General features: G+C 41.1%; 1 protein-coding gene across 4 annotated transcripts in view; it reads left to right on the forward strand.

Moving 5' to 3' along the window:
* The window catches only part of NRK (Nik related kinase), a 116824-nt gene that overhangs the window by 90716 nt on the left and 7003 nt on the right, over positions 1-19105 (forward strand). For 3 of the 4 annotated variants that reach the window (XM_074601813.1, XM_074601811.1, XM_074601812.1), the window contains exons 22-29: positions 1734-1907; positions 2348-2477; positions 2867-3025; positions 4649-4792; positions 6050-6184; positions 8231-8331; positions 8878-9027; positions 12281-12440. In XM_074601813.1, coding sequence (XP_074457914.1) covers positions 1734-1907; positions 2348-2477; positions 2867-3025; positions 4649-4792; positions 6050-6184; positions 8231-8331; positions 8878-9027; positions 12281-12440 — 1153 coding nt within the window. Of the gene's footprint in view, positions 1-1733; positions 1908-2347; positions 2478-2866; positions 3026-4648; positions 4793-6049; positions 6185-8230; positions 8332-8877; positions 9028-12280; positions 12441-14206; positions 14518-19105 lie in introns of those variants that run through there. The other variant, XM_074601814.1, reaches the window with a different exon arrangement.

Consider the following 19105-nt stretch of genomic DNA (forward strand, 5'->3'; position numbering starts at 1 on the left):
AGGAAGAAAAAGGAGTTCCGGAATGGCATCCTTCCTGACTGGGGAAGGAGTCCTGCTTTGCCTTCGTCCCACCATCTTCAAGGAGAAAAGACCCTGCTTCGGAGAAGGAATTATAAATGGGGCAAACCCAGTATTCTTCTTGTGGCAAAACCAGCCCAGTGCTTTCCCTTTCCCCTGATATCCGGGCATTGGAAATAGGCTGCTTGAGGGAAAGTTGAAGGATGGGGTCTTCGAGACCCAGATTGAGGATGAGGGAGGATGGAGGGGAGCGGAGTCACATTTTCTGGTGGGTTTGGGGAGAACGATGGGGGAGTGAGAACAGACAGATGACTGCCACTTCTCCACACAAATGTCTGTGATGCCTCCCAGTCTTCTCCCTCCTTCTCATGGAGAATCCTGTCTGTTCCTCCCACCTCTGTTACACCAACCACAGCCATCATGAGTCTCTACAACTTCTTCCAACATCCCTGTCCCCGGCTCATCATCAGGAACTGGTTTGAAGGGTTAGGGTGTACCAAACTGCCCAAATCGTTCAAATGGGTGTTTGGTTCAGTTCAGCTGAATCTGACTCAAAACTGAACAAAAAAAGCCCCATACTGGTTTCAGTCAGTCCCTCATCTCAAATACTGACACGTATGGGTTGGTTTGGTTTTTTACATCTAAATTAAAATGTGAAATATTTGGAGCATCAATTTGTTTTCTACTTAATTACTTGGCTTTTAAAAGGCAAATGCCTTTTATTTAGAATTATCTACTTGGGGTTTTTTCATACTTTGGCCAGCATTCAAAAAAAGCTGATCTGATTTCAGTAGGTTGTTTATCAAAGTCAGTACAATGTACAGACTTGCCTTGAATTCATCCAGCCAGAAGCTGCTGGGGTTTGGTGGTGTTTTTTTCCTTCGGTGTAATTCAGGAGGAATTTTCTAGTGCAGCACTTGGCTCCTGTTACTCCCTACGTTACAGTGCCAATGGTGTTCAGGTTCCCTGCCCGATCACAGCCAGGGGTAGATCCCTCTGCACTGCCCACCCCATCTGGGACATCTTCCTTTACGCATCCCATCTTACTTCCTCTCAAAGCTTCTAGCCACGTATTCCCAGAAACCAACCTCCAACTCTGTATTTTGTGCTGTCGGAGAGTGAGCTTGTGTGGTGCCTCACACCTTACATAGTTCAAAAATATTTCCTTGAAGCTGGTGGGATCCTGTAAGGAGGTCTGCAGTACCAAACATCACTGTGCTGGAAATGCTGATACCAGATCCTACTGAATGTCAGCATTCTGGAATAAAGTTTCCTAATCAGTAAATGGAAAGTAGCAATGAATTGAATGGTAAAGGGCTTTGAACTTAATGCAGGTCCAGAACCGAGAAGTACCTACTTCTGACTGTGGTAGATAGAGGTCAGATCTGTAACGTTAGGACAAGTCACTTGATTCTGTCTCAAGTGTCTCTGAGGATGAAGTTCCTTCTTCACCTGTGGCTTGAAGTAACGTAGATGAGGAGTGTTTGTGGAGCATTTCAGGGGTTTAAGCCAGTATCAATGTCTTAGGTATTTGCCACACACTTCTGTATTTAATTTTTCATTTTAATCTTTCCATAGGGTTTGTCTTTACATGATGCGTGACGCAGAGCATCCCTCCCCATGTGCCCATCATTTATTGTCCTAATTAATGGGAGGTGCATAGTGCATCGGAAGTATGCTAAACGTGGAGTTTAACTGTATGTTCTCCTGCGCAGGATCAGATTTTAGGGCAACAAATTTCTAGCACCCAAGAAGGCCTCTGGAGCATAAACAACCAGAACTATCTCCTGCCAGATCTCCTCCAGCAAAGCCAAATTTCAGACTCCTCTGTGAACCCACCAAAAGTGCCACTGACCAGCCAGGAACCTCAGAACAAACCTCTGAATAAGGTAAGAGATAAACTATAGATTGAATTAATTGTACCGTTGTTTTCTTCCAGCCCTTCAGAGCCTGAGGTTGACAGCCTTTTAACTTCATCTGTCCTGTCTCTTTTTATGATGAGATTTTTCACCACATCCCTTCTTTTCTTTAAAAGTTTTATCTAGGGGATAAGTAAGAAATCTTGAGCTCCCTAACAAGTTCTGTTGTTCCACTTGTTTGCCCCCATCATCCCATTGGGACGCCTGGGTAAGCATCCTGACACAACTCCCCGCTCAGGCCTCCTCTTCTGTCGCTGAATTTGTACCATCTGTCTTTGGCTTTAAGACTGTTCATCCTGTCTAAGTGTGCCCCATGCCACTTCTTCTGAACCTCAGAGGCACCACATTGCTGTGTGCTGTCTGCTCCCCCAGCATCGTCTTCCTGACCCAGCTCTTGTTTTTCACTGCAGACCCCGTGCACTGAAAGCACACCTTCAAAGAGCAGTACATCGTCTACAACATCATTCACTTCATTCATAGATCCCAGACTTCTGCCAATCACCCCTCCCACCAGTCCAGTAGGACCTTCCTGTAGTTCTCGTGAGTATGCTTTACCCTTCTCATAAAATGTCGTTCCTGGTTTCCTTTTTTTTTTTTTTTTTTTTTGGAGGGGGAGTGGGAAGGGCTTATTGCTTGCAAACGGGAACTGTCAGTAATGTCTCCAGAAACTGAAACTCCACGTCGCTACGAATTCTTATTGTACTGGTTCTGTCCTTCTTCCAGATGTGGCTCGCTGTGTTACCACAGCGCTTACTCAGGAATGCCTGAGGAATTTTCTAGATGTATGTTTTTTTCCCTCTGGCTCCATAATGCTCCCGAGGTGATTTCTCACCCCTCTGGGGTTTCTTTCGTTCTGTCATAAACACGTCAAATGTGAGACGTAGCCAAACACTCGTGTTTTTCATGATTGCATATGTCTTTCATTGTAGCATCTAGTGCAAAACCTGAGCCTGTCAGGAGAGAAAATGCAAGGAAGGGCTCCGTTGTCAACGTCAACCCAACGAATATCCGCCCGCAGAGTGACAGTCCAGAAATTCGGAAATACAAGAAGAAATTCAACTCCGAGGTCCTTTGTGCTGCTTTGTGGGGTAAGCTCAGAAGTACTTGGGCATGCGTGTGGAGGGCAGGCAGCAGCAGGAGAGGCTGGCAGTAGATGCCAGGCAGACTTCACAGTTGTCTTGCACCTCTCCTGTCAGAAAGTCCTGGAGTGGATCGCCGAGTAGATACCTGCGTCGCTCGCATGACGCTGCCTTCCTGCTAGAAGATGGCAAACGGATGACTTGCAGTTGCAATGGATTTTGATTGGGCACCGAATTGAAACTGTGCTTGTTGGAAGAGCCAAAAGTTGCAAATGTTTACTAGTTTACGCGGCTCATGATACTTATTCTTGTCTTAGCCGCGTACAAGTACAGCTGATCACACTTAGCCCTGACCCAGTGGAAATATTCCAAACCTGAAGCCTTTCGCTGTCACACGTGTTAGGTATTCCAAGAATCTGAAGCAGGCCAGGTGTCAGTCTTTCCAAAAGCTTGGTGTCCTTAGCTCCTGCTGTCAGTGCTTCCTCAGAACCTCGCTGGATCACCCTTTTTACGGGGTCAGCTCCACATGGTGTAAAACCAAGACAAGTGCAGTCAGACCAGTTTTCAACAACTGTAGACCTTGTCCCAGTCTAATACTAGCTAAGCTCTTAAATTTTTTTAACCATCTTTCTACTTCAGAAGAACAGGCTTATTCTATGGGACTCACCCAGCCTTTTACTCCTCCTCACTTTTGAGTCTGGAATGGAAAATGAATGAAATAGATTAAACGTTGTCCAAAGGAAATGTAGATTTCCAGTTTACAGCTTCACAGATTTCATGTAATGTACATTTGTAGGAGTCCAAGATTTTAAATTAAGTACAGAGCTGTGTGACAAGGGCTGTAATTAAATGTGCGTTGAGGCTGACGAGCACCAGGTACTCATCAGAGCATTGCCAGAGGAGGAGGTTGCTTGTTCCAGCAGGATACCTCATGTTGTTTCTTTAGGAAAGGTAGTGGTCATGCCAGCCAAACACGATTTTTGACATCCTCTGATGTCAGCAACCTACTGGAGCCTTTGCTTCCTCGGAAGCAGTTGGATTTCAGATGGATTCACTCCTGTAATTTGGCATTTGAAAGCATTCTTGCAAAACACGGACTGTTTTCAAACAAACACTCTGTTTTCTCCTGACAGCAGCCCTTCTTCCCCCAAGTTTGGTCCTCCTTTGATTTGAGTGTTGTATTTGGGGAAAGAGGAATGATTTTTTTATTTTTTTGTTTAATTTTTTAATTGGTTAGGGACCCCTAGATCACTTAATTGCATCTCCTGTGTTGCCAGTGGAGCGGTGCTGGACTGGGACTTTTGCAGGGCTCACAGGCACTTTCCAAGGTCACCCGAGAAATTTGAGCTCACAAAGCATTTTCCCTTTTCTTTAAATCAACATTGACTTCAGCGGAACTACTCATTCTTCAAGTTACACAAGCACATAAGTGTTCTGCTGGGTAAAAACTGTTAATGGTGAGATCCTTTTTTTTCTATTCATTTTTCTGGGAGGTCATCGACAGAGCAACAGAGAAATTATCAGATACCATTACGTGAGACTAAGAAAGAATCAGATTTCAAAACAATGAACACTCGGTGGCCTCTGAATCGTTACGTGATTTATGCAGTATTTTTTTCCTTGTATCAACAGGAGTAAATTTACTGGTGGGAACAGAGAATGGATTGTGGCTGCTGGACAGAAGTGGGCAAGGAAGAGTTTATTCACTGATTACAAGGAGGCGATTCCAGCAAATGGATGTTCTGGAAGGACTCAATGTGCTAATTACTATATCAGGTTAGTTCATTGTCTAAAAGTATCTGACCTGCATTGGGGTTGGAAGCAATTAAAAAGAAGAATTAGGTTATAAACTAGGTTGAGGAATTTCCTCTTGCAGAAAAATCACAGGACAGTTATTCTTGTTAATAGGAAAACTCTCTTGAATTTTTAACATGTATATTCTCATTTCAGAGAGGCTTTGGGATATTTCATTACCTGGTTAATGTGTGAAATGGTTTATGGGAAGTATGAAGTGTTTCATATCCTTAAAATGAACTGGTTCTCAGCAAGTTATAGTTTGTTGGTCTGTTTGCTTGTTTCTGTGATGGGTGAGCATCTATCTAAGTGCAATTCTATTAAAATATCATTAAATAACCTCATTCTGTGTTCAAAAAGATGTATGAGCAGTAACATGAGTGTTCTATGCTGTGAAAGCATCACATTAAATGGAGTAGTGTCTTCAACCTCTGATGACAAACAGCTTGGGCTCTGCCCTGCGAGGTGCTGAGGCCCTTATTCCCCATGGATGAGAGTGGCCCCAAAGGGTGCTTAGCACACAGCAAGGTGAGCGATGTAGGTCCAGCAAGGAATGGCAGCTCCTTCTCTCCAGTCCAGACTCCCCGTGGTAGGTGATGGTGAGAGCTGTTTGTCCCATATTGCCAGGTCCGGTTGCTTCTGTGACAGAGTCCTTCTCTCTTAGACTAACCTGTGATCCCAGACTGCTCTTGAACACATGTACTTACAAACTAAAGCAGCAGGAAGACTGGCTGAGATGAAAGATGACAAAGTAATTCTCACCTGGAAAGGCATCCAAAAGAAAATAGCTACTTGTAATGAAGACTGTCAGTTAATTAGAACTAAATGAGTCACTTATTCAAAATGGCCATTGTAGGCCATACCTGTGTTCCCTCCTTCACATCAAAGAGTAAATGCCAGATAGTGTGATTATTTCTGATAATACATGCGTCTATAGAGACCTCTTCTTTGGCCTGAGGGAAGAATTTCAGTCAGGTGTGAAAATCTTGCATGAAGCTTGAGTCGCAAGGTAAATGCTCATGTGCCAAATGCCATCGTATTGCTCATGTTCCAGTTCCCTCCTGCGCGTCACCATCACACAGGGCTTTGCATTTGGGCTGGTGGACTCTTCTCTCACCTTGACAAGGCACAGAGACCTGCTCTACTCAAGGTCACAAAACTCCGGCTCTGTGTGAGTGTGGGAGAGTTTTTACTTCAGCGAGTTAAAGCATTATGGCTGTCTTTTTTTCCAAATCCTAGGGAAGAAGAATAAGTTGAGGGTCTATTACTTATCATGGCTGAGAAATAAGATTTTGCGCAATGATCCAGAGGTGGAGAAGCGGCAAGGCTGGGTGTCTGTGGGTGACCTGGAGGGCTGCGTACACTACAAAGTCGGTAAGGACTTACTGGTTTTTCCTTGAGGAGCTACATGATCATCCTATTGCATGTCGTGACACCAGTATTTTTCTTCAGCTCTTTTTCAGGATTGTATTGGGCTGAATATCTCTGAGTGTTTTCTTTTCAAACCTTGTTTTACATGGCTTTGCTTTGCTCCCTGTCATTCCAGGTAGCATCTCTTCTTGCAGCAGTTACGGGATGATGTTATGGGTATTCCCTGTGACAGCTGGAAGAAGGGAGTGCCAACCCTGGTCTGTTGCTCAGTCAGCAGCTTAGAAGTTCTGTACTTAAGGTTTTAATTAGACTGATGTTTTCCACCTCCATGCTATTCAGCTTCCCTCCTGGTGCTGAGTAACTGCCGAGAAACTGGGTGACTAAAGTGCTAGTAAATCATATTTGTAGGGTGTCCATAGGTAGATCAGACTGGATGTGTTGACAGCTCATCCCTGTCTCTAGATCATAAAGACCTAAATATACCTTTGTTTAAACTTACACGCTGGAAATGGTACCGTAGTGGTTGAAAAACCATCTTGCTTTTTTTTAGCTTTCAGGCAGTTCATTCTTGAAGACGAACATCAGTATTGTGATAGTTTCTGTCATCTAACTGCGTGAGCGGGTGTGATGTATAGCGCAAGTTTTGCTTTGGTGAAAGGTGGTATATGAAAGTGGCACTTTTTTCAAAGTCAAATAGAGAAATGATATGGAGGAATGCAGGAGATGAGGTGGCTGGCTCTCATGAATACCTTGCTTGACATCTTTTTTTGCTTTTGTATCTCACGGCTTTAAAAAAGTGGCAAGGGTTAAATCCAAGAATGTGAAACAGATGTGCATTTTTACTTTCTGTGTGATTTTAGCTAAGCACCCACGTATTCCACTTCAGTTGCTCATCTTCGGGTTTGGTATGTTGTTTCTTTTTTTCTTTTTTTTTTTTTTTTTTTTTAAAAAATAGTTATCCTAAAATTAGGCAAACATTTGGTAGGAGCTTCTGTGTTTACATATGACAAACCACTCTTACTTCTTTGACAAAACAGCTGCTGTTGTTTTTCTCTTGGTGAATCTTCTTGTATCTGGACCTTTGGTTTTATGGCCATTTGTCCAGGTAGAAGAGGAAGGGGATGTGCTGGTTTGCATTTTGGTGGACTTTGGGGTTGTGGTTTTTTTTTCTTTCTCTGCCTAAGTGAGATTTTCCTGACCAGTGTCTGTCCTTATCCACTCTCCATGCCTCTGCTACCTGCTCCTTTTGTAAGCAGCAAGGGCTGATCGAGGGCCCCTCCAGAAAACAAAGCTTACTTCAGCAGTGTAACATCTGCATCTTTTCAAAATCCCTGCCAAGCAGACACTGAATATAAAACGAAGGGTGAATGCGTTGGGATGTGATACCCTAGGGTTCTGTTCCCAAAGCGAATGCTTGTCTCTGCCAGAGTGAAAACACAATGTACAAAGAAGCCTTAAATTTGAATGCATTTGTTCTCTATGGGCCCAACACGACCTTAATCAACTTAGAGAAATTGCTCCTCTCTTAAATGCTTACTCATCTCAGGAACATGGGAGTCCTTCGCCCCCACTAGCGCATGGGGATTTAACCCCACACGTGAACAGTGAAATGAAGATTCATCCTGCAGAGTATAGCAGAATCGTTCAACCAACAACCACCATTGCTCCAAAAGTAGTTTATTAACAGCCACTAGTGCTGGTGTGTGTTCATACATAAAAAAATAAAGTAGGTTGACATATCTGCAGGGTCAAGACCTGTTTTTCCGACTAGTAAGATTTATAACTTTTTTTTTCATAGATATATGTAAAAATAATATATAAATGTTGTTAACAGTCATCTGGCTTTACTGAGAATAAATGAGCTATAGGTTTTCAGTCGAGATATTGTCACTGATGATATTAAACATTGGTGTCCAGAATCCATTAGTCTCCCTTCCTGGAGAATGTCTACCTCTACAGGTAATCCATTGAAATTATTTCATGTGATGAGATGGTCTTTGATTTAAGTGTCTTGCTGATACCTAAGGAATTGTTCTTCTTGTATTACAGTAAAATATGAAAGAATCAAATTCCTTGTAATTGCTTTGAAAAACTCAGTGGAGGTTTATGCTTGGGCTCCAAAGCCTTATCACAAATTCATGGCTTTTAAGGTAAGTGAAACTTCACTTTGGTTCAGATGTATCACTGTCTCTCACTGTCTCTCATCTACTATTTGCTTTTGCTTTTTGTTGCTTTGTATAACATTTATTTCTAGTTAAAGATAAAATGAGTATTCTGTTAAAGAAACCGTAGCTCATTTGACACACATTGGAGATGGCAGGCATAAAAATGTCACAGTCGTGATTCTGTTAGATGTGAATAACTTGTTTCAGTGCTGTGCCAAAACATACATTTGAGTTCACGAAGTTGGTGCTGATTTCCCTCAAAAGAGGAGGAAATTGAACATGAATGGTACTTAGCCTAATTTCTGCCTGGTCCGTTTCTAGAATCTGGATTTTTTTTTTCAAAACACAAGTGAATTATCCAGCTCTCCTTGCAGCTCAGTGGATGATGGATACTTACCTGCTTAAATATAACATACTATTTAACAAAAATAGCTGTCTGACTTTTGAGCTTTGAAAATTCTTAAGATCATACATATAGATCTGTAAACCAACAGCTTCATTGTGTAATATAGTGTATTTTTCTTTTTGCAGTCCTTTACCTCACTTCATCACAAACCACTGTCAGTGGACCTGACTGTTGAAAATGGACAAAGATTAAAAGTTGTATATGGCTCAGTAGTAGGCTTTCACGCTATTGATGTGGACTCTGGATCTGTGTATGACCTGTACCTTCCAACACACGTAAGATACTCAAAAAAATAATGTAAACGCCTCCATTCCTTGGGCTGTATGTTGATGATGATCAGGTTAAGAGTTGTGCTATATTTCGAAAGACAGGGTAAGAGAGTAATTGTTGTATGTCAGCTAATAAAAAACCACTTTTCACATACTTTTATAACACTGAAGTTCGGTTAAGAGGCTTTTATCACATTCAGAATATCAATTTTAATGGTTTAACGTCAGAAAGTCTGTTGTACGGACAGTACTATTTTTAATTGATTTATTCTGGAAAGTTAGGACTACTTAAGCAATCAAAGACACAATAATATCTACATGAATTTAGGTGACTTATTTGCCACTGTGCTTCTCAAGCTTGCTAACAAGCTGATTAAATTAGCACTGAATTGAGCTGAAATTTGGCCTGGATGACGAAGACGGTTGCAACATGTTTTAATCTTGATCCACTGCAAGTATGTTACCCTTGCACCAGTGAGTACCTGTAGCCGGAGGAGCCAGGTATACACGTGCACCTATGAATAATCCCAATTTCTTCACCATGGAGCAAAATTGCATTCGTTTGATTACAGATCCAGGCTCCATATGCAAAATGTGATTTGTCTTTCAGTCATGACTTTACAGAAACCCAGCTTCCAGACTAAACGAATTTGCTGCTCTTCTTAATGTTCAGTTGCCCTTGAAATCAGCCCTTAAATTCAGAAGAGTTTTTCCATTTTCCTCAGGATTTTCTCATTAGATTGTCAAGAAGTTGGCATGAAGCTGTTGATTTCAGGTTGATGTGTACACATTGCCTTGTGCATCTGTTCATTGAGGTGATGGTGATGGCTAAATTCCTGCTTAAACTCAGATAACTGCAAAGTAATTCCCTTGCAGAAGTGAATGGCTGGCACGGGGCCAGCCATAGTCTGTGCTATGGCTTTAATTTTTTTTGTCGTTTGCTTATTTTTCAGCTGTTCTAGGTAGTTATTTTCAAAGCTGCGTGTCCCAAAAGCCAGAGAAAGTTGGGGGCTTAGGTCCAGAAAACTCACGGGTTCCCATGGCTCCTGGCAGGGAAATTCTGTGCACGCTTGAGATCCCGCCGGCCGTCAGCGGGGCTCCGCAGGGGCAGAGGGTTTGCCCATCCGCGTGCCGTGCCCTCCTTGCGTCCCACTGCAGGGTGTCCCACAGTTATGCTCAGGAGGTCCGAAGAAATCTCATCCCAGATCTGCATGTTGCAGCCTGTGCCTTGAACCCATTTATTTTTTTGACTTCTTTTGCTCCACTCTCAGGCCCACCTTTTCAAACCAAACGGAAACCCATGCCTCCTGTGCAAGCCGCTTGATCACTCTGCTGCCCCGACAAGTGACAGCCTTCCCATTCTGTCAGGCCCGTGTTTCTAATGGACACGATATTGAGGATGGCTGTTAAGTTTATAAACTTCTCTTAATTAAAAAGCAACTATTCCAGCTGTTCAGAACTGTTGAATCATCTGCTCAAAGCTTGTACTGTTTATTCCTGCGTTGGGTTTTCTAAGGGAGTTTTGTTAGAGGGTTTATTTAATCTGACAATTAGTAGCTTCGTTAACTATGCAACTATGAAAAATTCACATCAGTTTATAAATCAAAGCGTGGTGCTGGCATACCATCCCTGGAAGCTGGTTGCTAAGCAAGGTGAATAATGACTTGTCAAAAAGATCATTAGCATAATTGCCCAAGATAAGAAAGGCAAAAAAAAAAAAAAAAGCAGACCTTCTTAGAGGCTGTAGTTTTTCAACAGGCTGCAAATATAATTATATGTAGCTGATGAGAGAGATTTCCCAGGTGACTGTCCTGAATATGCAGGGCACCTTTAAGACTGACTCCATTTGTGGGTGCTCTTCAACCAAAAGTTAGCGTGTACTAAAAATATGTTTTCCCCTTAGAGTCTTAGACCTGAAATAAATCTGCTGCTCTATCCGTAGCTCTATATTTTTCGGTATTTCATTATTTTAAAGAGCATCTGCTAGAATTGGATAATTCTCTCGAGGAGCTTTGTGGTGGCAACAGACCAGACTTTAACAGGCTGACTTCAGATACTCTTGCTTTCTGGTAGCCTCTTTTCCTGGTTCCCCACCTCTTTCTTCATCTCTTACCTGCTTCGATCGCTCATGCGAGTACCAAGGCAACGCATTAAAATTGCTCTGCGGCTCTGGATACCCGTTCTAGTGTTACGGATAGTTGTTGCGGAGGCACGGAGTCAAGTGGTTGGCCTGGGTGTATTCGGTTTGGCAAGTACAGCTTCAGTGCTTCTTTTACTGTTCGTTGTGCCCTTAACGGTGTGCATAAATGTATGTGCTTGAAGAAGAAACGATCTGTGTGTTGCTGGCTTGTGAAAATGATGTAGAAACCCCAGTCATACGCTTCCTATAAAAATATTAGTTGTAGTTGTTTAATTTACTATTTAACATCCTGTTTTGAGTAGCACTTTAGACAAGGAAATGCTTTGTTATTGTCTGTTAAGGCTGTCCTCTTTTCTTTCAAAACCACTTTCATAAAACCCCACCTTCATGGTTGTATACTTAAACCTTTTTTTTTCACTTGGGACGTGTTGGCTTCTGGGAGAGATTCTAGTGCATTGAACAGCTGTTAAAATAATTTGTGCGAGCGAAATGCACTGTTCCTGTGGCATGCAGAAAATGTACGCCGAACAGCATTTAAGTGGGAAACTGTTGAGTGAAGGATGTGGGAAGGGAAGGACAGAGAGTGGCTCGTATTTGAAAGGTCCAGGTAACTTTTCAACTTGCTGCAGTTAAATTGACAGGTTTTAGCTTGTCAGTGGGGAGAGGGCAATATCATGGAAAGTGAAAGCACGGATTTCCTGGAATATGGAAGCTTTTGTCCTTCCTCCATCTTCTGAAATAATTGTGAATTCAAATTTATTTCACCTTTCTCCTATTTATATAACGCACGTGTTTTGTGCGTGAGTAAGTAAATATTATTGTGTCTCAGTGGCTCCATGGCTTCTTGAAACCATTAAATGCTGGGAAATATAAAGTGAAATATTGAATGTTGATTTGTTTGCAAACCTACTGTCATACTCAAAGCGGGGAGGAGGGGAGAAAGCCTGTTTCGGAGGCTGGCTAGCACACCACACAGCCTTCTGAAAACAGGCATTTCTTTCACTTTCCATGAGCCACGAGCTAGTTCTTTTTATTGCACTGCCAAGCTAGTTAGATTGATGTAGTCACTAAAATTGCAGTCCATTTTCTGATATAAATCTTAGTAAAATACGATTCTAGATCCAGGGGACTATTCGCCCACATGCCATCATCATCCTGCCGAATACCAGCGGAATGGAGCTTTTACTCACCTATGAAGATGAAGGCATCTACATTGATATATATGGGCATTTCACAAAGGAAACTGTTTTACAGTGGGGAGAAATGCCAGCATCTGTAGGTATGTATGAAAAACAGCGCTTTATTAAATCTAAGATTCTGCCGCATGAAGCCTGACTTCTTTATGAGGTTTGTATCCATGTGAAAGTGGTTGTGTGGCACATAAAGAAACTTCTGAGCAAACCAGATGTGTAAAGAGTAAACAGATTTATGTGTGTTGGTGTTAAGACAGCCAATGATTGCAATAGGGTCTTCACATTTGGATCAGAGTTTGTATTCTTGTCACACTGTTTATTGCATTATACCTTGACTATACAGCCAAATTGCACTGAGGATGCAGCTCACCATCAGTTTTCACAGACAGAATTCTGTGAATTACAAAGGGGGGGAAAAAAAGTGCTCGTTTCCTACTTTGATTGTTCATAGCCCACAGCATTTTATGTAAAAATTCACAACTATAGAGAGGTCGTTACTGAAGAGGTCTGTAACTGCTGTCAAATGGCCCCTTAATTTTATCACTTTAAATTCACAGTGCTGCCAGCCCAGGGTATTTCTAATAGATTCTCAATCTCTCCACGCTTGCAGTTGGCTTGGTAGGAGGAGATTCTAATTGTATTGTAGCCAGGACAGCTGTTTGTTTCACCTTCCCCAGAGGGCTTCAAGTTAACAGTGTGGGGAAAATCAAGAACAACACAGGCAGATTTTTATTATTTGTTGCTTTTAATTTCTTTTCTGGCTCAGTCCTGTTCTGCATCTTAAAACAAACATACCAACAAAGAAAAAAAACCCAAGACACTTAGATTGTACAAAAGCATATTATTAGATTGGCAGAAAGTGGATGCCACAGTGAAAAACTGAGGATGTTCACCTTTCTCCTTTTACTTCTACTGGGTAGTTTTAGTCCATTAACATTAGTAGAATAACAGCCTTGAGTAAATGCCAGGTTTGACATTTGTAGAGGGTTTTCAACAGCACTAAGGGCAAGAAGCCCACCTCTGGAACACAAACCACTACAATACGACTTTATTGCGCTATTTCAATAAAATTCAGCAACAAAACTGCTTCAGTTTCAAAAACAAAATGTATAAGCTGACTATATGGCATTTCCTCCCCTTCACTGAATAGCCCTATGCCAAATTTTCAGCCCATATTCAGAGCTACAGGATGTAATGAAAATGTATTAAGTCAATTCTCCATTATTTCATAGGAATATCTAACCTTTTTTGATATGCTGAAATTTTACATCCCCTCTGAACTGATGTTAGAAACACTGTAAGAAATAATAATCAAAAAGCAATTACTCAGGGTAAGAAGAGTTCTAATGAGAAATACTGAGTGTAATTGGAAGCTGCACTGACGGATGCTCTCTGAAGGAGACAGAAGCTTTCAAGCATGTTGTTACGGGACGGCCTTCCTTAGGCCTTACTAAAAGCAGCAAGTTTACTTACCATGGACACCTTCTTCAAACTGTAATGTCTTATCCACCTTATGGTGTGCATATACGATACGTGATTTTCATAAATACTTAAACTCTCCTTTGTTTACCCACATGTACTTCGTGGGTTAGAACTTCTTTTTCCTGCCTTGGGAAGAAACAATTTTAAAATCAGCAACACTTATATGAGCGTCCTGCCAGAGATTAACCCTAATCTCATGCTTAATACTTTTTAAACCAGGATGTTATTTTTAACTATTACAGGCGTTTCTAGTTGTATTATTCCTACTATATGCTGTGTCTTAAAGAGTCATTGTTACTAGATAATTAGTGTGTTTCAAAGACAGATGATATATAAGGAACAAAGGGCTTTCTTACATTGTGCTTTTTAGAAAGGGGGATGCTGCATACCTCTACGACTTCTACTTGGAAATTTGGAGTTTGTCTCACTGAGCACTGATTGCTGTCAAAGCCTTTTCGGTTAATCTAGATTGAGTTCGCAGGAATGCCTCAGAAGTGGACCACAGAAAGCTTAAGTCCTTCTTCCCAGTGTTGCTGCAAGTACTGAATCATCAAACCCACAGACATGAGATAGGTTTGTAAAGCTTTCCTGTAGCCTGGAAATCACACTGCCTTAACTTCAGGAAAAATTTCCTTGCGTGTACCCAGCTGGTATTGAAGTGAATAAAGTTTCACCACTTTGGACCAGTTGAATATCTGTGATCTTTTGTGCCAGTTAACTACTCTAATTTATAAAGATTGTTCAGTATACATCTGGCTAGGCATGATATTCTCGATTTCTCAAGGTTGATTACATCTTAATAGAAGGAATGCCATTCGCACATTTGCCTTTCCATGTGCTCGTGCAGCTATTTCTCCTGTTCTTCAGCACACCACTATGATAAGCATTTGCATGGAAAGATAGCAGTACGACATTGTCTAAGTGTTTCTGTTAGAGTATTTTAGGGCAGTTAAATAGGAAAGGGACGGAGAAGATGCTTCTGAGGGTGGCATCCTGTCTGGTGAATTTTAATATATAGGAATCTTGTCTATGTGAATAGTTTAGGTTTTCTCTGTAGTCAGTCTAGAGAAATGGGCACCTCCAGATGGGGAAGGTGGTGCCCATCCAGGGACAGGTAGCTAGGGCAGGTATAGCGAAACATCCTGCTGAGGAAGCAGAGGGCGAGTTAGATTAAATGTTTTGGATGGTAAGGTTAGGAGAGCTGAATAAACAGCTAGCTCTTTGTAGAACTTCTCCCAGTGCTCAAAAAGCAAGACTGTAGGTTTTCTCTGGAAGGAAAGGTGTCTGTCTCCATCCATCTGTCTCTCTCGTTGTTTATACTTCTGCAGATTCCACAGCTGAAGGGAGGCAGTCTCCAAACAGCCCCTCTCAGTTGTCATTTGACAACTTTCCAATATGTTGGCTTGAGAACCCTTGCGTTTCTGCTGCTGCAGCAGCACTTCTGGTATCTCAGAAATTGATTTCTTTGGAACAGAAATTGTCAGTCTTTGTGATGTGGTACAAGATTAATTTGACTTCTGATTGGAATCACATTTCCACTAAAACCAAATTAACCCAACCTATAACTCAACACCCAACTCAAACTTTAAACAAAGAGCTCTCTTAACTATTATTTTAATAATTCTTTCCCACTAGCTCCTATTAATTTTCTTGATCCTTTGAAATTCTTGGCCCCAGACAAAAACATTATCTATTATGAGAGAAACGTGAATAACTCTGTTATTTGCATGGCCAAACTTAGGGGAAACTTGAAAGTTTCATAAGAGATCCCATTTTCCTGGAATTTCCAGACCAATCTCCAGACTCATTTCAGACCTCCTAAAGTCTCTATGAGCTTATCTCAAAATTTTCACTCTGTGTTTCAGAGACAGAAGGATCTTGTGCTAACCTCAGGGTGTTCTCTAGTCATCCATTGCTCATTTCTTGATTTCTTTAAACAATTATTTTGAAAGAAAACTTTTGTGAGAATATCTTCACTACAAAAAATAAAAAATAGTTGTATTATAATTGATGGATTTAGGGCAGGGAATCTAAATGTAGCTTACTCTCATAGTCTTTAAGTTGGGACCTCTGTGACTGACCTGTTAATAAGAACTTGGAGAGAGGAAATTCAAATCCTGTGGGAAATTAAAATTGTAGAAGTCCTCCGTCTATGTTTAATCTGAAAGATATTTCACATATGTAGGGCTAAATACAAATATAGCTGTAATATTTTCTTTCTATAGAACAGGATTAAAAAAGGGCTTAAGAAACATCAAGTTAATAAGATTTGGGAGCACTTTTGCCCTTTTGTGTGAGTAATGAATTATTTACAGTATGCAGTCTCAGAAGGTTGGCACAAAACTGGATATTCCCAAAGTGGGGAACCAATAAAAGTCCTTATTTCCTTTGCCGTGTACATTTAGAAGCAAAAAGTATGTTATGTAGAGAAACGGACAGCGTTACCAAAAGGTTGTTGAATTACTGCTTCAGTGCTCTATCAACATACTCACCAGTTCTTGGAAGGGTTGGTGTCCATCTCCCGCACAGAAAATGCCTGCTTGTATCTGAATGACTCTTGTTGGATAGATCTCTGTGCGCTTCTTCCCCAAGGAAACAGTAAAAAGCATTCAAACAAGGAAACTGTCACCCCAGATACATTTCTGAGTTGGTTTATCAGTTCTACTGGAATACTTACGAAAGAGTGAGCAACAACTGTGAGCAGAGAAGCTTTGGAACAGAGATGCATAGAAACATACACGTGTAGGGGAAAAAAAAAAAAAAGATTTATTCATAAATTTATTCCTAGCTCGCTTGGGGTGGTTAGGGGACTGTATGCCCTTTATCCAGTGCAATCTGACCAAAACATACAGCAGAAAAACACTTGTCTTCCATGGCCAATTTCTTAATTTGTCCACTTGTGACTTTATTCAGCCTTAGATTTTTTTCTTCTTGATTTTGACTCTCTAGCCTCTCTCATTTAGTAAAAGGTCTCCACAGCTGTGACTGGAGGAAGAAAAATACACGCTTCTATCCAGGTAACATAAATAATAGTAGTAAATCTATTTAACGCAATTGCACAAGAGAAGTTACCAACTTCCTTCTTGGTTTTCCTACCCAAAATTGCTTAACTTTGCGGGCAGTAAGTTTTAAGGCATGGGCAACAGACAGGAGTACGTGCAAGTAGCTAATCAGTCCCTAATCAGTGATCAGCAACATCGCTGGAGAGCTCAAGGCTGGGTTTCAGTGGGAACAAGCTTTGCTACATCGTAGGATGATGTTGATATCTCTGTGGGTTATTTCCTACGTCTCCCTTCCATTTCTCTAAAAATAAATGAATAAACATGCTTTCCCCAAAGAGTGGGGAACCAATAAAACTCCTGATTTCATAGATCACACTGGGTTTGATTAAAGGGCCAAAGAAGGATTCTGTAGAAGTGTACTCAGTTTTAAGTGCTTAGCTAAAAAGTAAAACTACTAAACAGAAAATTGGTTCTGTTTTACCTCAAACCAGGACAGGTCTCTCATAGCTGGTATTCTTTTTTGTCACAAAGTCATCACTGGATCTTCTCCTCTTAATGTTCATGCCCAGCTGCATACTTGCCTGAAGCAGTTTTCTCAAACGCGTATACAAAAGAAAAATTCAGTAGCTTTTTTGCACTGAATTTCACCTATGCACATACTGCCTCCAAAAAGGAATTCAGTAGAGCAGCATACACCATCTTTTACCTTCCAAAATGAATTTTGATCTTGTGACTTGGGCACACAAAAGTCGGTCAGACTCTTTTAATTCACGTTCAGTTTGTTCATTTCAAACTTGGTTTATCTGGAATCAGTTGCCTGGGGAATTTTTGGAGTCTCCATCACTAGAGGCCTTTAAGGTCAGGTTAGACAAACAACTGTCAGAAGTGATACTGATGTGGCACAGAAATATGGATGGAAGAGAAGGTACATTAAGGTCCTTTCCTGTCCTATTTCTGTACCACTAATCAGAAAATTGTATGATATTTTGCTAAAAGGTGGCCTGATTCTGCTCTAATGCAGAGGTCAGTTTGGAATAACTGCTTAGGGCAGCGAGCCAAATTCAGTACATCAGATCAGAAAAGGGATTTTTGAAGGGAAAAAGTTTAAAAAAGAAAAGGTTAAGAAGGGAGGTGAGGTAGTAGCAGTACCTGGGTTCCGTGCTACGAAGTGCAGTTGTCTCATTCAGACTGAGTATGCTACGGGTGGGAGACTGAGATCATTAGCTCATGTCAGTGACACTTCATAGAAGTTAATGGATCCAATATGGCTCAGTAATTTCTTTTGCCTTTCCTGTCTCCCTCAACCATTTCCCCTTGAAGCAGTCAATTCCCTCTACTCAACTTAAATGTTAATACACAGTGTAAACAGGAAATACCAAGTCTTGCCCCAAGTTTAGAGCATTGTTAATGCTTTCACGATGTTAAGAAACTGATTTTGAGCTCACTTTGCTATACTAACATTATAGCATATATTCTTTGATGTCCGGGGAGTAATGCTGGTGTAAATGGTGTAGCAAGAACCACAGCTCATGCACAAGTATAGGTCTTTTAAGATATGCAGTGACCTGGGTGAAGCAGGGGAGCTCCAGGTAACTGTGGATAACTTTGTTCCAGCACGTTAAGCAATACTGGCTCATCAGTCTGAGTCAGTGTATGCCTTTTCTGCTGAGCTACTGTCCAAAGGACCAGAGTGGCTGTTTAAGTCTAGGGTTGCTAGAAACCAGTACGATCTTGTATTGTCTGAAATATAAACACCCTTGTATGTTGCCAGCTGGAAGCATAGGAAATTTTTATCTAAAGCTTGTTGAGGTGGAAAGTGGACTTAAAATAACTATTCCTAAGTTGCTCAGGGATAGGAGCTTTTGTTCCAGAATAAGACAGCTTTATTCTGAGCATCCAATCTGTTCTCAATTCATTTCACGTGAAACACGTTTAAGTGCTGCCACATGGGAAGATTATCAAGACTCAGTACTGGCCTTTGAATTCACAGCCTGCTATCTTCCAAATTAATTTCCATGTGTACATATATCCTTACAACTGGACAACCGCACAAATGGTATATTGGGGCCTTTTTGTTGGCATGTTATTCTACAGATGCAATTCGAGAAAGAACTTTTTGATTCTGCATTAAGAATGACTTTTATGATATTTGTACTTCAACTGAAATTTGCCACTGTCACTTGACAAGTTCTCAGTTTATTGGCTGGACAGCAGAGAATCAATGGCTGAACACAGTATATCTGGTTTATTATGTTCCTGTTGTAATA

The sequence above is a fragment of the Larus michahellis genome, chromosome 9 (genome assembly GCF_964199755.1).
Source record: "Larus michahellis chromosome 9, bLarMic1.1, whole genome shotgun sequence".
Classification (NCBI taxonomy): domain Eukaryota; kingdom Metazoa; phylum Chordata; class Aves; order Charadriiformes; family Laridae; genus Larus; species Larus michahellis.